The sequence below is a fragment of the Phaethon aethereus genome, assembly GCF_964289735.1.
Source record: "Phaethon aethereus genome assembly, chromosome: 19".
Classification (NCBI taxonomy): Eukaryota; Metazoa; Chordata; class Aves; order Phaethontiformes; family Phaethontidae; genus Phaethon; species Phaethon aethereus.
Genome location: NC_138595.1, coordinates 11,530,154 through 11,550,749, shown reverse-complemented (window position 1 = coordinate 11,550,749; position 20,596 = coordinate 11,530,154). Strand labels below are relative to the sequence as shown.

Genomic DNA, 20,596 nt, shown 5'->3' with positions numbered 1-20,596 from the left:
TGATCTTAGATACTCTGCTCTGATCCCTTTTAAAAACTGCCGTTTAAGAAAAATGCCCTCTCTATTTTTTTCTGCATATTGGTGACCTCCGCCATGGCAGTGATCTCCTCATGGAGAGCTGTCAGCACATCGACTGTTATGCAAATGAGTTTCCAAATAATTGATCGCCCCTGCCAGGTATTACGGTTGGGAGCAGCCAGCCCAAGAGCAAATCCCAGGAAAAACAAGAAAATGAAGTCTCCATAACTGTTTTCAATTATTCAGTCTCGCTGGTTCTCCTTATGTTTCAAGAAGAAACATGCACATCTCTCTGGGTCTAGCTTGTTTACAGAGTGCTCGTGGGTTTAAAATACAGCCAGCATCACATTTCTGTTGTACATTTCCTTCAAATAAATACTGAAATAAAAATAAGGATGCTGTAATTTGTGCCACCCCAAGAGCTAAATACTGCGCTCCAGCAGGAAATGATCATTTTGGTTTCTTGGAACAGCTTTACTATAATCTTCCAAAGACCGGTAGCTCGCAAAGAAAGAAGTGCAGACTTTCTCAACGCAGTTCAGCTCTCTCTGATAGGATCTGGTCTATTCTGAGTTAAGGTCTTGGACAACAAGGTGCTCCAGCACATGCTCAGATCCTGCTGAGGCCATGAGCGCTTCATCACTCCGCAGCATCAGGGCTCTGGGGCTTACCCCGGGAGGAGACCCATTCCTGCCGACCGCTGTGCGCGTGTGGAGGTCGTTGCAGGTTTGAGATATATGCTCTTCCCATAAGTAGCTAAACAGTACCATGGCTGGTGTTGAACGGCTGCTCTGGGTGGCCAATGCACCGTCGGGCGGATGTCCTGGCCACCTTCGTCAGCAGTGCTACAAGGCCTGTGCGCCCAAAGGCAGCTGGTACTTGCAATTTTCTGCGTGGAGTGGTGCCACGAGCACAACGGTCTCTGAACCCTTTCTCACCGTGGCCTGTTCCTGGCTTAAAAGTAGTTAATAATAACCAGTCTGGTGGTTCCGGAAGCTTCTTGCTGGGGCAGGTCTTCATGTGGGTCAGTTGACCCTCTCCTAGGAAGCAGACCGGGATCCTCTTTTAAAATCTGGATTCTTTTTCAATTCTGGGCCATAGTATGTGTGTGAAGACACTTTCCTGAGGAAACGAATAGCCCTGAATGTTTGCAGTGGGGAAATGCTTGCAGCGTATCTTGGTTTGAATCTAACAGTATGATCCGCCTCATTTTATATGAAAATTATTCCAGCGTTATGGTTACCCACGCCTCTTTAATTACCTTCTGGCTCATTTATATATGTTGATGGCTCCAGTCCTCATAGCTCCTAGGGAACTTTCTGTAGGAACCATCAGCTATTGCTTTTAAAAAATAACCTTCACCAGATGTCCAAAAGCCTCCTTTAAAGAAGAGGCCTGGCATAAGTCATATTTATTTGGAGTAATTAATTGTCCTGTTAAAAAACCTAAATGTTTTGGCATTTCATTAATAATGCATAATCAACCAACAGGCTATTTGTAGTGTGTTACTTTGTTAAATCTGCTGTAAAAATTGTCATTATTGATATATTTCATGTTTATAATTACTCATCTGTGACGCACCCAGTCTGTTATGAATAATCCATTGTATATTGTTTTCTTAAATAGGATGCTTGCTCAGTGTGCTGGGGGTGCCAGGAATCACTGCTAATAATGTCTTCATGTATGATTTATGCCTGTGAAGTGAAGGCAACTGGACATGAGTAAATGAACAGAAGCATGCTCAGAAAACCGTCCTCAAGACACTCTCGATAAGCAAACACTCAACAGTTGTGAGTGGGGGAGAAAACGGTTAAATAGAGCAGGGAAACACGTTAGAAATGCATTACAGGGGGCTAAAGATGCACAAGTGACATTTCCTTGCTGATTTGACGTTCTCTTCATCTCAGCTAAAAGCTCTGCCATGCTTTTTTTCTCACTGCCGCCAAGGACCTCGTTACCCTACGCTGTCGGCGAGTTGCGTATTATCTTCTTGTGTTCTCCCGCTCGGAAAAAAAAAATGAGCTAAGTATTCCAGAAAAAGAGAAACGTGGTATTTTTGTATTTATTTGAACAGCAAAGACTGTTGAGAGGGGTGGTGTAACGGTGTGCGCAGACGCGGATGAGGGTGCAAAGCCTCTCTGGCACCGCTGACCTGCGATGCGCGATGTGCTCGGCGTTGACTTTGCCTGGACCCCCATCTCCTGAGAGTGGGGGAAGCCGGTTGCCCGGCAGTGGGCGGGAGAAGCCCCGCTGCATGAGTCCCCGGGGGGAGGCGCCGGGGGGGCGTCGCTCCCCTTGGTGGTGCTAACTGGATGGTTTTAGCAGGGAAAAACGAAACGAAGGTGAGGCGGAAGGTGCCTGGGCCGGTGTCGAGGGAGCTGGCAGGTCTACCAGCTGTACCGGCACCGATGCTGCTCAGCCCCTCGGGGTGTCTTCACAGACTCCTGGTTTTTAAGGCCCCGGAGGAGTGTCGGAGCATCTAATCTGGAGAACAATATATCACAGATCATTAGATTTCACCCTGTTAGCTCCACTACTGAGCTCGGTAGCTTGCGCTTGGCTAAAGCGCGTCTTCCAGCAAGGCATCTGGTCTTGTCTGGGGGACAGCAATGTGTCACTCGTTCTGGTGGTTTGTTCCAATGGCTAATCATCTCCACCATTAGAAACTCTTGCTTAATTTCCAGTTTGCATGTTTAGAGCCTTCAGCTTCTTACCATGGAAGCCCTTTGCCTTGAGATTTTAGAGCTTTTTAGTAGCCTGCATTGCTTGCTTCTCATAAACTCTTACCATGTCCACAAAGAGTCTTCTCTTGGAAGCTCCAGGATGATGCACGCCACGGGTCCTGTTGTCTTGTAGAGGAGCTGGACTCATAGGAGGGAATGGGAGGCTGGCGCGTGCACACTGCAGCCTCTCAAGGAATAAAAGCTCCATTTCAAAACTGATTTTTTTTAATTTTTTTTTTATTAGAGGGAGGAAGAGAGGAAAGTTCAGAGATTTCTGTTGTGCTGTTGGCTTTTTTTTTTACTTTTTAATATCAGCTCAGAAGCTTTCAAAAGCAACTGTGGTTTATATGAGGATGGAAGTTTTTGACTAACCCTGGCTAAACTCAACCCCTGCAGCCAGAAGCCAGGGGCAGCAGAAGTAGCAGAAAGTGGTTCAACTGGCAGAAAGTGGGAGAGGAAAAAAAAAAGCTCAGGCTTGCTGGCTGCAAAAGGTGAGGATGAGTTTGGGGGCAAAGAGTAGCTTGTGCGAACGGATGAAATGCTGGCGAGTCGGTTATGATGCTGCTTTAATTATGCAGGCTTAAGCCTGTTTGGGAATGCAAAGGGGTCTTTATACCCTGGCGTGTGATGTGCTTGCCCTGGAGAGACAGAGCTATCAAGTCATTGCAGTCCTCTCATTTAAGCTGAGGATCAGCCTAGGCCATACTTAAAAAATAACAAACAACAACTACGGTTTAAAACTGTCCCACTGTGTTCTCACATGTTCAGCTTTTAAGAAAGAAATGTGTATATTTTATACTTGACCTGGCATCCGCAGCTCTTCCCTTCTGCCATGCAGAATTCAAAGGCAGCTGTGAAGCATCGGTTATTTGGCGATGTGATGTCTTTTAAAGTGACCTTCCTCTTCTTTTTAATTTTAAATTTTCTGGAGAAGGTGGGAAAAAACCCAGCACAGAACCATCTGAAGTTCCTATCGCTTTGTAGTCCTCGAACCTGGAAGCTTGTCGCTCGTGAAGTGTCCCTGTGGCACTACATCCACTTGCTTGTCACTCAGACCTTGTTTTCTGCATTTCTTCCCAGTTCCATCCTTGAATGCTGAAAGTGGTCTAAGGTTTGCAAAGTCCTTTTACTCATTGATCACCATGGGGAACTTGATTGCTAATATCCCAACACAATATCTATCAGCAAGGAGATCTCCATTTTCTTGGTCATTGTCCAAAATAAGGGAATATTTTCTTAGGTTGAGGCCAATAAATAATCACATACAGCACGGATGCCATGTACAGTGTGATAAGGCTGAGAGCACATGTGGATTTGGTGGGTCAGGGCTGAAAGTGGTCCCTGGGGACCAGTTTTAGGCTGTACCTGTATCACCACCAGCAAATGCATAGTGAATCTCACATATGTGTGTGTGCACTGTGGATTAAGGTCTCAGGTCTGCAGTCCATACATACCTCCTTGTAAAAGGTATGAAATTAACCTGCATGGATTAATTTGCTGAAAATACCATGTATATAAATGCTGGATCTAGCTTCTGATAAGCAGCCCCACTCCCAGAAAGTGGGAGTACTCCTGTTTTCCAGAAGTAAAAGAAAAATCATTTCAGAGGAAGGTTTAGGGCTCATTTGCACTCACAGCCCAATGACTTTGCATTACAGTCTGAGGAAATTTGGCTTCCAAAAACAGTCCGGTGTGTTTACTGCTCTGTACAGGCTGCAGTGGCGGACTGGGAGCAGAGAGGCTCTTGCCTTTCTCTTCCTGCAATAGATCTATATTTATATATAGCCCACATGTGCCTTTCCATGTGTTTGGGGGGATTTGGCTTTATTAGTATCAATAGTCAGAAAATACAAACTTCCTCAAAGATTGTCCTTCCTGGGAGGATCTATTTTAGGGCTTTATTTTAAGGCTCCCTATGCAGCAGACCTTATTTTTCTCAATCCCAAGCCACCCTTCCAAGACCCACCTATATTGATGTTATAGCTACAGAAAAAGCCATCTGCCTGAGCACGCTTTCATTGCTGTGTCTCTTTACGCACCTGAGTTGAGACTGATTAAACCAGACTCCTGCATTTTATTGCAGCAGCTCGAATCCTCGCACCTCGTTACAGAGCTCTCGATGTGCTCCCCTTCCCCTTCTCTGCATCCGCAGGGCTCCTCCCAATGCCAGAATGAGACTCTTTGGGCCCTTCAGACCTCCCTTGGGTAGCTTGGGCTCGTGCTGCATTTGAGGTGCCAAGTTTTTGCACAAAATGAAAAAAAAATCTCTAGCTCTAAAAAAAAATGCTCTAGCAGCAGTGAATGCAGGTGATAAGGGACAAAGTGACTTCGTGCTCTTCCTAGCAGAAGGATTTTGCCAAAGCCACGTGTCTGCAACAAAGAACTTGACTTGTCTTTCCTTAACTATATTGGCTACAAACATGGACATGGGAATTTAGTCCAGCTCAGTCGCTCCCATGCCCGAGAGCACGGGCTAAGCACGACCCTCAGCTGTTATTGCCTCCTTGGCAGAAAGGGAAGGGCCTCCTGCATGGGCAGCAATGGAAGGAAAATATACCAGAATGGCAGAGAAGACTCTTTGGAAAGTTGGTTGTGTCCCCTGACTGATGCATCACGCCCGGATGGCATGGAGGATCAAATAGCCCAGGAATTTCCCAGGTAATTTTCCCAGGAATTTCCCCAGACTCAGGGGTCTCTTTGCTCTGCTCTTCCCTTTGGATCCAGCTAGATATACACAGCCTACCTGAAAAGACAATGGCAACTGTTCAACTCTGGGGAGAACAAGATAATTTTGGGGGGAAGCCACTGCTTTTATTTGCCTTAGATGTTATAAAGTTGCTCTGCCCAGGGAGAAGCTTCTTTAACACTGTTACTTCATTTGATGAATTTTTAAAGGGTTTTAGAGCAAACTGGGGGACTTTACAGCTACTGTTACAGTTTCCCTACCATCTGGTTGCTTCATGGATTTTCTATGTATTCCTGTATTTTTTTAGTTTGGTTTCCTAGAAAAATGAAGTTTACGCTGCTGTACTGCACGTGTGTGCTTGTCCACCCATGCGTGTGTGTTTTCCCATACTATCAGCCTGAACCCTCTGCTCAACCTCAGCCAGATTTGTGGGAGAGATGGCAATCTCAATTTTACCATCTTCCCATGCTTCTCCACCCGCATCATTTCTGCCCGGTCCGTTTGACACCCGTGGGGCAGTGGCTGCGGGGACGGTTGGCATCCAGGACAGGGACCCACTAGCCCAGGTCCCGTACAACCTGCTGGGCAGCAGCCAGGACCCAGCGGATTACAGCTGAATACACGGTACTGGCCGGGCATGCCACATGGCACCCAGGCAGTGCGAAACCTCTTGTGTGTTACGTGCCCGAGGCTGTCAAACCGGGATCAACTCTTGGGCATCATTTTGTGCTGCACACAGGAGAGAAGTTAGCAAGGAGTCTTTTCCAAACTGGTAACTCCCAAGGGAGATCCGGGATCAATACAAATTGATCTTGATTCCATCTTGTTGACTGATACTTAAGTTAAACCTTCCAGTTTAATAGTTGTGTGGATTTTCAATTGGGTCTGAAAACCTCTTTAAAAAACATACCACAAGAGCTGGTGAAGAACGCAAACTGGAGCGGGCGTAGACATGTGAGCATCGTGTAAGTGCCTTTTTTTCCTGATGGCAAATTGCTTACGAACATCTTATAAATTTCACAAATGTGGTTGTGCTGAAAGGAAAGAGTGAGGCTGGCAGTGCTGCTGCCGCCGGGCGTTACGGGGGATGTAACCTGCTGGTGAGCTTGGCGCAGAGACTGAAACCTTGGCAAAGTACCATGGTAACATTTCCATACACATGTTTATGGGTTCTTTGAGGGCTTTTTGGTTAAATGTCAATGTTTTCACGATATTATTCAAGGAGATTTCATTGCTCCAAAATCCCACTATGCCTTTGAAAACTGCTTTCAGTTTGCGAGTTGCTCAGTGGAAAATGCGTCTGTCTCGACCGCTCGGCAACGGAGAGCAAAGCTCACTGCTTGGCTGCCTGCTCGGAGGCTTGTTGTACAGCTCTGCGAAATGGGGCGAGAGCTGGGGTGTCTTGCCCCTTCCCATCCAGAGGAGGTGGGTGCCCATTGCTGCGAAGGTAACACACTGAAGCGATAGAAAGCTGTCGGCACCCTGCACTCCGGCACCGGCGCCTGCTGCTGATCGGGTGCCCGGGAAGGGCATCACTGTGGTGTGCGGCGGATCCCCTCAGCACAGCTTCACTTATGGCTTGAGTTTACCCAGGGTCTCAGCTGGCACTGGAAGGAACAGCCACAGGCAAGCTTAAGGTTACCGTGTTTCTAACACGGACGTTTTGGCTAAACCCAAAATGAGCCTGGACCAATCTGGCTGTGCTAGGACAGATCTATTGTTCCCAGACAGGCACCAGGCAGCCGTGTATTTCCATTAAGCTTTTTACATGTTTCAACATAGGGTGCTTTGCAAAACGCGGTGCTCTGAGCTCTCCCACAACCCACACCTTGCAATGCCCCTTTTTGCCATTTCCTCCCCCGTGGAGGCTCAGTTTTGGCAGCAGGCTCCCGTCTGCAGGATGCCGAACGCTTGCGGAGCGCAGCTGCGCATCCCTGTTCGGGTATCCGGCGCCAGAGCTGCTGCTGGTCCGGTTTTGAGCATCTCGCGTTAAAACTGGAGGCAGGCTGAGAGCTGCTGAATTCCAGCAGCTCTGCAGGGTTGCTGTTGAATAATATTGCAATTAAAAAAATATATATACCTAGGCGGTAGAATTAAATCCAAGATTTCTCACTCTGGAATATCATGGTTTCCCCCTCGGTGCTAAAACGCGTTACAGTGTCCAAGGTGGGAGCTGATTTTAAGCCCTTCAGCCCTCGGGGGAGATGCATCGTCCTTTTTTTTTTAATGGCCACAGAAGCGAAGGCACGGAAAGCAATGCACCTGAGTGCTTGGCTTGCAGTTACTCCAACTGTGGGTGAGCTCCGGGAGTGTGGGGGGCTGAGCTCCCTTCGCCCGGGGGCCGGGGCAGGCGGGGGCCGGTGTCAGCCCCCGGCCCCATGGGCTCGGTGCACGTTGCGTCCGCGGCGCAAGCTCACCCTGCGGCTCCGCCTGGGCCCTTGCAGGAGTTAGGCTTAAATCTCTCTAATTTGATAGGGTTTTGAGAACCGGTGTAATTGCTTTTACATTGGGTATGTGATTATCAAGAGAAAACATGGATCGATTGCTGTCTGAGCGGTTTGTGGTGGGACTGGCAGCTAACGAAGATGGTGCAAAGGGCTGGAAGTGTCTCTCCAGCCCTGCTTGTCGGGACCTAGAGTGGTACCAAAGCTGGCATCGCCCGTGTGTCTCCCTGTGGGTAGCAAAAATTCACATCTTAGTGCAGAGCAATATGTCAGAGCGAGCAATATATCAAAATGAAATACATTAATTGGCAAGTGCTGGGAAATTACAGATATGCTTAATGAAAAAGAAAACCTTGTTTACGGTTTCTAATGTGCTGCTGAAGAAACTGGCTCCCAAATAAAAATACTTAAAATTACGATTAGGATTTATTTACATAATTACTGCAAGAGAAATTCTAGGTACGTGCTAAGCAGTGCAAGAGAAACCTCACGGCTTTTCTTCTTCACTTTCCTGTGTCTCGAGGTTAGTTTGCTCTTGGTGAGTCTATTAAAGCTTTTACTAACTCAGTGAGGCAAAAAGGCATTTGTTACAAAATTAACACATATATATGTGTATATATATATTAGTTTTATTGACTGTGGTAAGAACATATGGCTGAGTAAGAGCCAGATCATCCTTGTAATTGTAGTGTTGGCTGGAGAACAATTCAGTAGGTGGCACTTATCTCTTGATGGCAAAGCAAGCCGATGTCCCGGCGTGGCTGGAGGGAGAACGCCCTTGGAGTTTGTTTCCAAGGGGCTGTGTCCCCCACTGCTGTGAGTGAGATCTGCCAAAGTTGCCATATAAATTTATATTAATGGTCCATTCCAAACCGTACTGTCCAGTGTGTCCTGGCCACTTTCCAGCCCCGGCAAAGACCCCGGGCCAGATCCTTGGCTGATGTCTGGGTGGCTCTGTTGACTCTGCTGATTTATATCTGCTGGAAATGTACAGTATAAAATGCAATAGGCTCATGATGGGGTTGCGCTGATTGAAACCAGCCAAGGGTATGACAAATCTTCCTCTTAATATTTCAATTGACTTTGGCAAACTTGCCTCTTTCTTGTGTATCCTAAATCAATGTGTAAGTGCTGCTGACAGTAATTTCCACTTTTGTCTGTGCAGATGGCTGCCCTTCACCAGGCTGCGGTGTTTATACCTGCTAAGTTTGCAAACACTTTTCCTGCTACAGCCTCCCATTGAGCAGTATTTTTCCTTAGCTGTCATGTTCGTGAGATGAAAATGTTCTTTGTTGGGCCCTGCTCGAATGTGAATTTTCTTCTTTCAGCGCGGGCCGCTGAAGTCTGGAGCGGAGGCACTGGTGCGACGTGCGTCTCAGAATGGATGCTCTGGGTGGGGGCTGTTGAACCACCTTAGGGGCCTAGATGCTCTGGAGCAGGGTCTGAGAGCTGGTGTCCAGACCCTTGTATGGCTTTGAAAGTCATGCTGCTGGATCCTATGACTTTTTAATTGCGTGTCAGTGTAGATGCCTATGCACTATATAATTATTATCAAATAGAAAATCTCTAGGCTGAAAGCTACAGGATGAGTGCTAGAGACTCATAATTTCCTAAGGCACCACTGTTTTGCCTCTGCTAATTCTTGTTCGGCGTAAAGAAGAAGCTGTTTCTTTTTCATTTGTTTGTTTAACTCCTGTCTTAGACACTAAAAAAGATCTGCAAACCACCAGTCGTGCACCCAACTTCAGCGCGCGTTCCCTGGTGTAGGATGCTTTGATCCAGCTACTCTTTCAAGGCAGGCTATTGTACTATTCAAATAAAGCAAAGACAAATAATGAAAATAAGCCTTTCTCTTCCCTTCTCTCTTGTGCCCAGGGAGAAGATGCCATTCCACCATGTAACAGCTGGCTTGTTGTACAAAGGCAACTACCTGAACCGGTCACTCTCCGCTGGCAGCGACAGCGAGCAGCTAGCAAATATCTCTGTGGAGGAACTGGACGGTGAGCAATGTCCTTGCAGTTTTCCAAAGGGGGCTGGGAACAGGGAAAGACTCGTTTTCACCTTCTTTGTGGCGTTGTCATGCAATAACTGGAGGTATTCTCCCCATGAAGCCGGGAGCAAAAGGTAGGTCAGAAGTGGGATGGCTCAGCAGATCAGGGACAAAGAAAAGGTCCCCAGCCAAAGTTATGCTGAGAGTTGTAGACTCATTTTAGCCTCAGATTTTGTCCTTTTGCCTAGAAATAAGGCAGCTTTTTGAAAGTGTAAGGCTGCTTTTTACAGACAAACTTTGCAAGAGAAAAAGTTAGGCTAATATCTTTTTATAAAGATGCCTTTAGCCTTTCCTGGGAACCTGCAGAGCTGAATCTGTATTCCTAGCAAGTCTTCTCATTTGCTTTATGGCCTTTCAAAAGTGAGGTTTCTCTCTGTGTCTCAATATAACAAGACACACAGAGGTGGCTTGTGGCTTAAGAAGCTGGAAAGAGCTTTAAAATTCCCTTTTCCAGGTCAGCGATTGGGAGCACAGACCAGCCTCAGGCTGGCAAAGGCTATCAGGAAGGTTGTCCGCATCTGCTGCCTGTAGGATCCCATAATTTCCTCCCTAGAAGCTGGTTGCTGCTCATCCCTTCTGCCCCGCAGATGGGATGTGAGGCCAGGTAGACTCCCAGTCTGGTACACGGTGGGAAGGTCTCTTTTGTATGCAATTAATTTATGGTTCACCAGGGTCATTTCTAAGCAAAAGTTAATATTGTTGACAGCTGGTCTTTGAGGGCTGTAGAACAAATTGAAGCTCTTGGTTTGCTTCCCAGTGGACATTTGGTACAAGCCATGATCATAATCAGTGGTCTCAGTGGAGAACTTGATGAAGAAATGGGCAAGGGAATGGTGCAAGGTGGAAATGGTCCTTCCAGGACATGTTCAAGGCATTTTGGCAAAATAGAAGGCCAATATTTCTGCCCACCCTCCCCCTTTTCACCTGTGCTTTGGTAAATCAGACCTTAATTTTCAAGCCTTCTCAACTTGGAGCTTTTGGATTTGGTTTTGCGAGCTTTACATTAACTTAAGTACTGTGGTTTTGGAATATTTGTAACTGCTTCTCTTCTTCCCAATGAGTATGATGTGCTGAACACAGTTCAGGTGAGAGCTGCAATGTGAGAAACCACTTTCAGTGCAGCTTAGCTAAGACCCCAGGAACACAGGGACTGCAGAGGCATCTTCTGGGCTCTTCTCCTGGGTTATAGGAGCATCACTTGAAGATTTCAGTTGGTGAGAAGAACTGAGCTGACTTAGCTTCTGTGCATCCTATAGATGACAAATTATGTAGCAAGGTAAAGCTTAGCTGTTGTCCCTATTCCAGATGACTGGGGCTGACTGAGCAGACAGGAGGACATTGGATGAGGTCTTGCAGTTGATTTCAAATGCAGAGAACGAGAGTTTTTCTCCTATGCCTACCCTGATTAGAGCATGTTTGCTACAATTGCCTTTGAGATTTCCAGACAACTGGAAAGAGCTGATTCAAGTGGCATCAGGGCTGCAACTCACTGTCAGGCCCATCCCATCGCATGAGGGGAACTTGTCCTTGATTTGTTCCCCTGCTGTTCGCATGGAAATGGTCTGTGGCTGGACGTGGGAAGGAAGCCCAGTCTCATTTACATCGTTCCCGTGTCTCCCTGCTGTCAGCCCAAGCCACGGTGGGTAGTCTGCAAGCTTCACGAGCCCTCTCGGCATCACTTTCCCACCAGTGGCTCTGGGGCGGGAGCAGCGGCTGCAAGAGGCAGCGAGGCACAGCCCCACGGCCAGACCCACCTTCCCCAAGGAGAAACCAGCGCTTGAGGGGCTGCGGATCATCTCCATTAACGGCAAATGAAGATGTAGAGGAGCTGTCTTTTGAGAAGGCAGCAGACAAGTTGCTGCTGATGCAAGTGCTGCATCCATTTCGTGTGGTCGGTGCCCGATTATAACTGTGCTGTTCAGCTGGAGAGCGGCAGAGTTCATCCATCTCTGTTCACAAAGAGTATCCCCCTCCTTCTTCAGGAGAATGGTTAGAGCTCTTTAACTAATCATCCATTTATTCCCTGGCTGTTAAGCCAGGCTTCTTGTTAGAATTTAGTTATGTTTTTTTTCTGACAGCCTTTTGCTTTACAAACACCTGTTTTCGAGGGCTCTGTGTCTTTGCTGTGAAGTTACGCCCCGGTTCTTAGCCTACCAGAGGAGAGCTCAACCTCAGGCTGTATTTTTCCAGCCAGGCTGCTGGAGATACTCTTCTGTGTGCCAGCTACCAGAGTACAGCCTAGCCACTGAAAATCATATGTAATATTAGGTCAGCGGTCACTATCTTACTGTATTTTGTCACTAATACTAAATCAGTGCCCGGGTGTGCTGGTAATTCGTGGAGGTGCCACTGTTCACTGCCCAAACCCAAAACAGAAATAGTCTTTTCGCCTTTAAACATAAACTATCTCAGGGTAAGTAACAAAATGTTCTTCCTTGAGAAGTTAATGTCAGTGTATGGGAGCTTTGTGGATATATCAAGCTGTGATAGCTCGATGCCAATAACATATTTGCATTTAATCTTACAGGCTGGGAAAGAGATGCCAAATTCTCCTTGGTTTCTTTTTCAATGAGATTTTAGTCCCGAGGGAGTTCCAGCCTACTGAGAAATCCCAGTCACACATATTAAATTATTAAAGGTTTGAAGCTGGGGAAGTCAGTGGGAATTTTCTATAAATGGTCCCCTGTGCTCGAGGCTCCAACAAGTGCCTGATCTGTTGGGTTTTTTCCAGCAGATTTTTTGTTCTTTTTTTCACGTCTAGCGTTGCGTGTCTTACTGTCGTTCACTTTGGGAAGGATTTCTGCAAGTGTGGGCTCTGGGATACTGGAGGGCGAAGGTGCTGCGCAGCCTGGCTGGAACGCAGCCTGTCTTCCCCTGTATGTCCCTGCAGTGAATGTCGACGAACGCTCCGTGTTTGCAGCCTGCGGGCGGTGGATGAAGGATAATATGGAGATCAGGAAATGAAAAATATTTCTAACTTCAAGTAAGATAAAGGGGAAGGTTTTCGGATGAATGCACGCCGTTCAGAGCAGCGTGCTTAGGGTGCCGCTCTGCCTCCTCTCCGACCGGTTATTTTTCTCCTATGAAAACTTTTCTGACTTGCAGCAGCCATCTGTCGACTTTAACTCCGCTCTGTTTTTTTTCCATCCTGCTTTAAATACTATGCTGGCAGCAAGGAAAGAGGCTGGAGGGATAGCAGGTCACTCTGCTGATGGCTTGTCTATTCCTAGCAGCGGTGTTTGCTATTTGCGGTTCTGTAGTAGCGTGAGGGTTTTTAGAAGCTGTCACCGTCACAAAGGGAATTAACTTACAGAAAGCTATATTAGGCGATACTTAACTTTATAACATCAAGTAAATGACGAAGTTGAAAGTGGCAAGCCATCCATAACCTGTCTCTTAGGGACCACCAAATACGGTGGGGTCTCAGATGGATGTTATTGCCATATGCTTGGCGGTTTCTATGCACAAGATTATATGTTTTACATATAGATTTTCTGGCTATTGTTGGTTGACATAAAATTGTGGCACAGTTTGTGCATACTCTGTGGTTTCCACATCCCTTTTAAAACCAGCTTCTGTCTTCACATTACAAACTGCTAGGAGTATTTTTAATAAAAAATGGTGGATGGAAATCATCATGTCAAGCTTGAGTCATCCACCTCCATAGGCACTATCTAAAGGGTATTGTCAGGAGGTAAAAACATTTCCATAGTAGGAATCTGACAAATATCACCTGAAGGGACGCTCATGCATTATAAGTAGGCTTTGCAAAAAGTGTCTGTGAAATGCGTGCTAGTCAGTGCCTTGCAGAGAAAACCCAAATGTGAACCACAGCAGCAGCTATTTGTCCAGAAAGACATGATGATAAATCCTTACCTGACCCAGATTCCTTTGAAATCAGCAGTGCCCGTGCAGGAGGAAACATTGCTGCCCGGCAGCAGGAGAGCTATAGGCACCTGGTGCCTTAGCCCCTGTAGCCCCTGCCCCAGGTGGGGTCTGTGGTATCTACACACCTTTTTCTAGAATGGGAGATTTTTTTTTTTGGTGGTTGTAGACATTGACCTGGCCGGCTTGATGCAGTCCTTAAGGTTGGCAGTCAGAGTGGAAATGCCAGTGCATGGGTTTGCCTGCCTAAACTGGAGATTTCTTGTGTGCAGAGCAACACATAAAACGGGCGCAAAGGCTGCTGGCTGCAGAAGCCTGCGGTGCAGTAGACTTCAAGGCAGGAATCTGGGGACTGCCCTTACCAGGGGACTTTTCTATCATTACAGATTACACACCCTGTTGCAAGACGTGCTTTACCTGGTTTCTGCTTCTTCCCAGCAACCTCCGTTCTGTCACCTACAGAAGCTCTTAACTGGGTCGCTCTTTCCTGGGCTCATGCGTAAAAGTCGACCATGAGCGGCTTCAGTGTATACCGGGAAACAGCTCTTGAAATAATTTAAAAGGGCATGGTTAAATGATGCCCCATATGGATTTTAAATTAACAGTTGCCTCCTGCACGCCAATAATGCAGGCAATGCCAAGTGGCTGAAGGTGTGTTGGGGCTGCAGCTGGTTCTGGCACTGTCAGCCCTGCTCAACCCCAAAAGCCACAGACCAGGTCAGAAATCGCTGTCTCCCTTTGCCAGGGAAAGATGCTCTGGACAGCTTGACCGCATCCCAAGTGAGCTCACTGGGAGCTGGACCAGCGTGGAAAGGTGTGCTTGGAGGTGGACACCTGGCTGGATGTGCAGATAGTGGACAACACACCAATGCCCCGCTGTAGCCACAGCTCTCCTGTGGCTTCCTCTGGAAAGTGGGGGAGACAGAGGCTTTTCATCTCCTTTGCTTCCAGCCCCAGGGTGTGTGCCGTGTCCTTAGGGGTCTGGGCTGCAGTGACCCTCCCCTGGCCCCCACCCTCCCGTGCACAGCTAAAAGCCACTGCCTAGGGAGTACACCTGCACAGCGATAAGGTAGCAGGTAAGAGGGTAAACTCCCCTGATTTTGGCCTTATTTTTAGAGGCAGGGCTAGAGTGGTGTGGCTGTGTTTGCAATGTGGGACTATTTTACCTGATGTCCCCTCCAACAGGGACCCAGTGTGCTGCCAGCCCCATGACTGACCACCTGGCTGTGCTGCTGCAGAATCAGGGGGGTTCACCCTCCTGTGCATGTCTGATATGATGGTCCTTGGATGTTATAAGTCCTGGGAAGGGGAGGACTGTGATGCTGCAGCACACTGTCACTGTGCGGTCTCATTTGGGGGCTGTTATTTAGCAGAAACCCTGTGAGCCATGAGGATTGTGGCTGATCCTGATCCTAGTTCACTCTTGTGTTATCAGCAAGGCTTGATAAACAGTCCCTTGCTGAAGAGTTGGGGCTGCTGTGCAACTTCTCGTATCTCTCTCCAGGTGTTGATTTTTCTCCAGCTCTGCTTGTTTGCTAGCAGAGATTTTAATCCTGCTGATGGGTGCAGAAGATAAAGGGGCAGGCAGATTCCCTCCAGCCTCAACAGCCAGCTGGCTGCGCCGTGTTGGCGGCTGAGACTGATTATCTTTGGTGTCCCAGGTGAGATCAAACAGTGTTTTGGAGAAGCAATGTGCTCGAGGAGGGAAACCCAGGGGGAGAGGCATTAGTCACTTGACTGACTCACGTAGCAGCAACAGGCTGAGTCTGCTCTGCTCGGGTTTTTGTCCATGGGAAGAAAAAAACACTTGGAAAAGTGGAAAGAAAAAAGAAAAGAACAAAGAAAAAAGAAGAAAGAGCATCCTGCTGGCGAGGAAGGGGTTGCAAGGATATTCTCCTGGGATAGGAGACATAGCAAGGGGGTATGGCCACACCGGGATGCTCTGCGCATGGATTAGTGCGTGGGTCTCCAAGTCCATGCTCAGCGTAAGCACTGCAAGCAGCCTGTTAATTAAGTGGATGAAACTGTATAAAGCTCATTTTCTCTTTTGCAGAGTTCTTTTTAAAGAGAGGTTTATCCACAGTGTCTCCGCTGTGAGTGATTATGGCTGGAAATGGAATAATTTATGTCTTATATTGGGCTTTAATAGTGTTTCGTGTCTCTGAATATAAAACTGTGGCATCACTATGAAGATTCTTCTGTGGACAGAAGCAGCTGTATCTCTCACTTTTGCTGAGCTCCTTCTGCTAATTTTCCAGTTACGTATTTTAATTGCAGTGTGGGTTTCCTTGGGACTCTGTAGTTTCAGGTATGAAGCAGCCACCATTTAAAAATCATAAAAACTGGCACAGTATTAATATTCTGCAGAGTATTATTTTATTGCAAAGTGCACATTTGCTCCAGACGGTGCGTGGCCAGTGGAATTGCTGATGGAGAAATTGTGGCTACCTGCCCCAGGCTGCATGCCGGCTTAGCCCTGGTGAGGTTCAAGGGAACTCACCAAGGGAGAGATTTTACAGTGATAATTATTCCCTGTAGTCTGCCCCCGCTTCATTAGCAGTCTCCAGGTGTCAGCACCGACTGCGCAGCCAGCAGAGGCGAGGCCCCTGCCCCACTGCAGTGCATCTGGAAGGGCTCCCTTTCCCTTGGGAAGCCTTGGGAAGATTTCCCCTGCCTTGCACAGAGGTCCTGTGTGCCACCGACAAACAGACGTCCGTCCGTCCAGCCCCAGCATCACTGACCTTTCACTCCTGACCTCCAGGAAAGCTTTTTTTCACTGAAATTAGTAGTACTTTCCACCCCAAAGAGGCAATGGTAATGTTTGGACACGAGGCTGAGCATAGGGAGACCTGGGTCCTCCGGGTTTCACTGGAGAGGAAGACTATATCTTGAGGGTTTTAGCTGCTGCAGTGCCTTAGGGACCATTGGGGCCTGAAGATCAGCACTGGATTTTCTGTAGCACTGGAGATCCTCAGCAGGAAGGTGGCAGAAAGCTGTGGATTTGGGGAAAAACTCCAGAACTGCAAGTATTTCCACCCTTCAATGCTTTACAGCCCAAGCCCTACACAAGGCGCCAGTACTCTGGCAGGTTGATTACCCAGGGGGACAAACTTTTTTTGGGTGCAGCCTTGGGAAGGTCTTGCAGAGGCTCTGTTCCCACTGTTCCACACCCCCTCTGCCACGGGGGAATGTGTCACCTGGACTCCCTGCACCCAAAATACACAACAGGCATCAGCATCATCTCCAAGGAAAGAGTCCTTATAGCAAGAGAGTATAAATAAAATGAGATTGGCTGCCAACAAATGAAAATTACAGGGACACCATCTGGACAACAATTAAAGAGATTGTTTGAACTCCAGCTATGCTGACATAGTTATAGGAACTGGCTGGCAAGCAAGCGAGTTACTAGTGGTGGATATTCAGATATCCTTGGTCAGAGGCTTGAGGGTTTCTGGCTTATTGTAGCGGAGAAGGAGCCTCTTCAAGCTGGAAGAAGACGGTTTTGGGGAGAGAGATGCAGACTGTGTCTTCATCCAGCTCCTTCCAAACCTGCTGGTTTCGTCTCTCACTGCAGAGATGCTGCCGAGGCTACAGTGCTCCCTGACATGCTGTGAATTGTGCCAGGCTGACGCTCCTCACAGCCCTTTCAGACACTGCCTGTTCACTTGGGAGCCGGGCTTTTGGTGGAGCGAGCTGATAACTTGCTGCCTGCGTCGCCTCAGGCCACAAGAACGGAGCAAATGCAGATCAAGAGCTAAACATGCTTTAAAAGGCATTTAAATCTTGCCGTGACACGTTTATACAAATTTTAATATGGATTTTTAATTTTTTATGCAAGCTTCTAGACTGGATCATTAATTTTACAAGTTCCTTGCCTTAAAACTGTGGCTTTAGCAAGTGGCTCCTATTCTAGTGAGTGTTGCTGTGTGGACTTGGGGGTCTCACCCTTACCTGCTACCTTATCGCTGTGTAGATGTACTCCCTAGGCAGTGGCTTTTAGCTGTGCACGGGAGGGTGGGGGCCAGGGGAGGGTCACTGCAGCCCAGACCCCTAAGGACACGGCACACACCCTGGGGCTGGAAGCAAAGGAGATGAAAAGCCTCTGTCTCCCCCACTTTCCAGAGGAAGCCACAGGAGAGCTGTGGCTACAGCGGGGCATTGGTGTGTTGTCCACTATCTGCACATCCAGCCAGGTGTCCACCTCCAAGCACACCTTTCCACGCTGGTCCAGCTCCCAGTGAGCTCACTTGGGATGCGGTCAAGCTGTCCAGAGCATCTTTCCCTGGCAAAAGGAGACAGCGATTTCTGATTTGGTCTGTGGCTTTTGGGGTTGAGCAGGGCTGGCAGTGCCACGGGAACAGAGATTTTTGGCTGAAGCAGCCTGGGAACATCTTCCCCACCCCAGAAATGGAGGTGATGGTGCTTCTTTTTTGAATCAGGTGGGAAGCGTTTCAACCATCCCGTTCCTTCCCAAGCTGCAAGGCCAGGGCACTGGGGAAACCTCAGCTCTGTGGAAGCCACAGCAGCTCTGGAGGGTCAAGCAGTTGGTCACCATCTGAAAATTACTCTGATAAGCCGTTTCTTCTCATTTAACTGTACAGACAGAGGCCAGAACCTGGACTCTGGCCTCGGTTTAAGCTGCCTTAGACATTCCCTCCGTGGCACTCAGTGTCGAGCAAATGGCTCACTATTTATTTAATTTCCTGGTGCCTTCTTATCAGCACTGGGTTTGGAGGCTTGAAAAAGGCCTGGACAAGCTGCCATTAGACCAAGTTGGAAGATGAATGGCTCAGCGTGCTGATGAATCCCAGCAGCACGAACGTGAGCGAGAGGCCCTGAGCGCTAGCATGGATGGTTGCAAAGCGCAGGAGCAGGATGGACCTGAGGGTCTTGTGAGTGCTCCCAGGTCTCCGGTCGCACAGACGGTGTCTTATAGTTAGTCAGCATGAGGCTTTGCAGGTCCCTTCTTTAATTACCATGATTTTAAATACTTAAAGATGTGGAGGTTATCATGATACTCTGCGTGCTGGGCACACGCTTTTTGTGGTCGTGATGCTCTGGACTGTCAGGTGTTCCTCCGAGTAGGGGAGACTGATAGTTTTGCCAGGCTGTGTTAGTTCACTGTGACTTTCAGCACATCAGCTTTAATCAAGTCATAGCAACCCAAAACCAAACCTGAACCAATACCCTTGCCTCCATCGGAGCAGTCACCTCACCAAAGCGCAAACATCTGCAAAAAGCCTCTGTTCTGCACTGCATCTCTATAGAGCAACGTTCAGAAATAGGTTCGCTCCCTCACTAATGAGGTTTAGGAGTTAGATGTACCTGTGGAGAAGCAGGAATCCAGTTATGTATTTGTAGTTCTTCACTGGGATGGTATAGCCACCACTGATCCTTTTGTGCCTCAGTTTACCTAGCAGCAGTGATACTTGTGAAGGGAGAAGAGTGCAATACGTCCACCACTGCTTGGGGTGCTGCAAGACCTCTGGGTCAAGCACCAGCCATGGATCTTGCTCCCCATGAGCAATGGCTTTGCTTTGACTCCCAATCCCCGTGCCACACTGTGCCTGTGGTCACAAACAAGCCTGTTGGTGACACGGTGGAGGCTGGCACAGAAGGATACCGTCCTGGCACAATGCTGCTGCAAAAATGATAGGGAGAAAAACTCAGTGATCCGGAGGAGGTTTCACCTGGCTCTTTTGAGCGCATTTTTTTTCAAATGCCATTCAAAGCAAAGCAATGTCAAGGTTAGTGCTCCTGGCCTCCATGTGGCTGTTGGGGCATCTGCTCGGCGGTATCAGGCAGCATCCCAGTCCTGCTGCGCTCCTGGGCAGCAGCCATCGCCCGCAGCTGCTCTTCGTGAGCCTGCTCTGCCGTGCTCTGCTGACGGTGTTTGCGGTCCCTGTCCTTTTGTCCCCGCTGACGAGAACATGCATTTATCTTCCTGAGGATGAGGCCAGTGGCTTGGCAGGGTGAGAATTCACTTAGCAGGGTGCGAGTCCAGATGAGGGAGGCAGACGACAGTAATTCCGGGTATTAAACAAATAGACCTAGCCATCCTCTGGCTGGAAATCTTTGCTTCCCAGGTTCTGTTGCCCACTCGTGGGTCCTGAGACCACCTCAGCCCTAGCTGAGATGAGAAAGAGGTGCAAAGGCCGGGCTTATTAAATGAGCTGTGCAAGGATGCTCCCTCACAGGAGTTGCACCGGGCAGTTTCCTGAAGAGTCAGAGCTGGGGGAGGCAGGAGGAGAGGAGGGGCAGCAGGGGAGGGATGCAGGGCCGGCTGTACTGCAGCGAGACGGAGCAGGATGGGTGCTGGGTGGCAGGGAGCGGAGAGGGCAGCAGGCAGAGTCTGGAACCGGAGAGGAGGCGAGAGGATGGGCAGCGGCAGCCAGTGTCGGATTAGCTGTTCCCAGCGCTGGGTGAGCTGGTGGCCAGAGCCATGTGCAGCGGTTGTCAGCTTTCACAGGCCCCCGTGATGCAGCCACCAGCCAGATGGGCACAGGGGGACGGAGCAGGAGCCCAGCTGGGAAGCGCTGCTTTTTCAGCTTGTCTGGCTTTGGCGACATCAAAGAGGATCAGCATGAACCCTTTGAAGTCAGACTTAGCTCCTGCCTGCCTGTGAAAACGAAGGGATGCAGATCTCCCAGGGTGACTATGATGCTCTGAGGAGGTGGGTGCTGCGCAAGACCACAGCGAGCTTCGTTAGTGAGGGCTGTGCGGGAACAGCGATGCTCCTTGGCCATGCTGGTGAGGCACAGCAAGAGCTCAACCACCTCTCTGCTGTCTC

At 48.4% G+C, this 20,596-nt stretch overlaps 1 protein-coding gene across 1 annotated transcript in view; it reads left to right on the top strand.

Moving 5' to 3' along the window:
* Positions 1 to 9,753: 9,753 nt before the first annotated feature.
* CALN1 (calneuron 1) overlaps positions 9,754 to 20,596 on the top strand; it is a gene marked incomplete at both ends in the record, with an annotated part of 116,893 nt that continues 106,050 nt past the window's right edge. The window contains one exon of the mRNA XM_082008614.1: positions 9,754 to 9,871. Within this exon, the coding sequence (XP_081864740.1) occupies positions 9,754 to 9,871 (118 nt within the window). The remainder of the gene's footprint in view (positions 9,872 to 20,596) is intronic.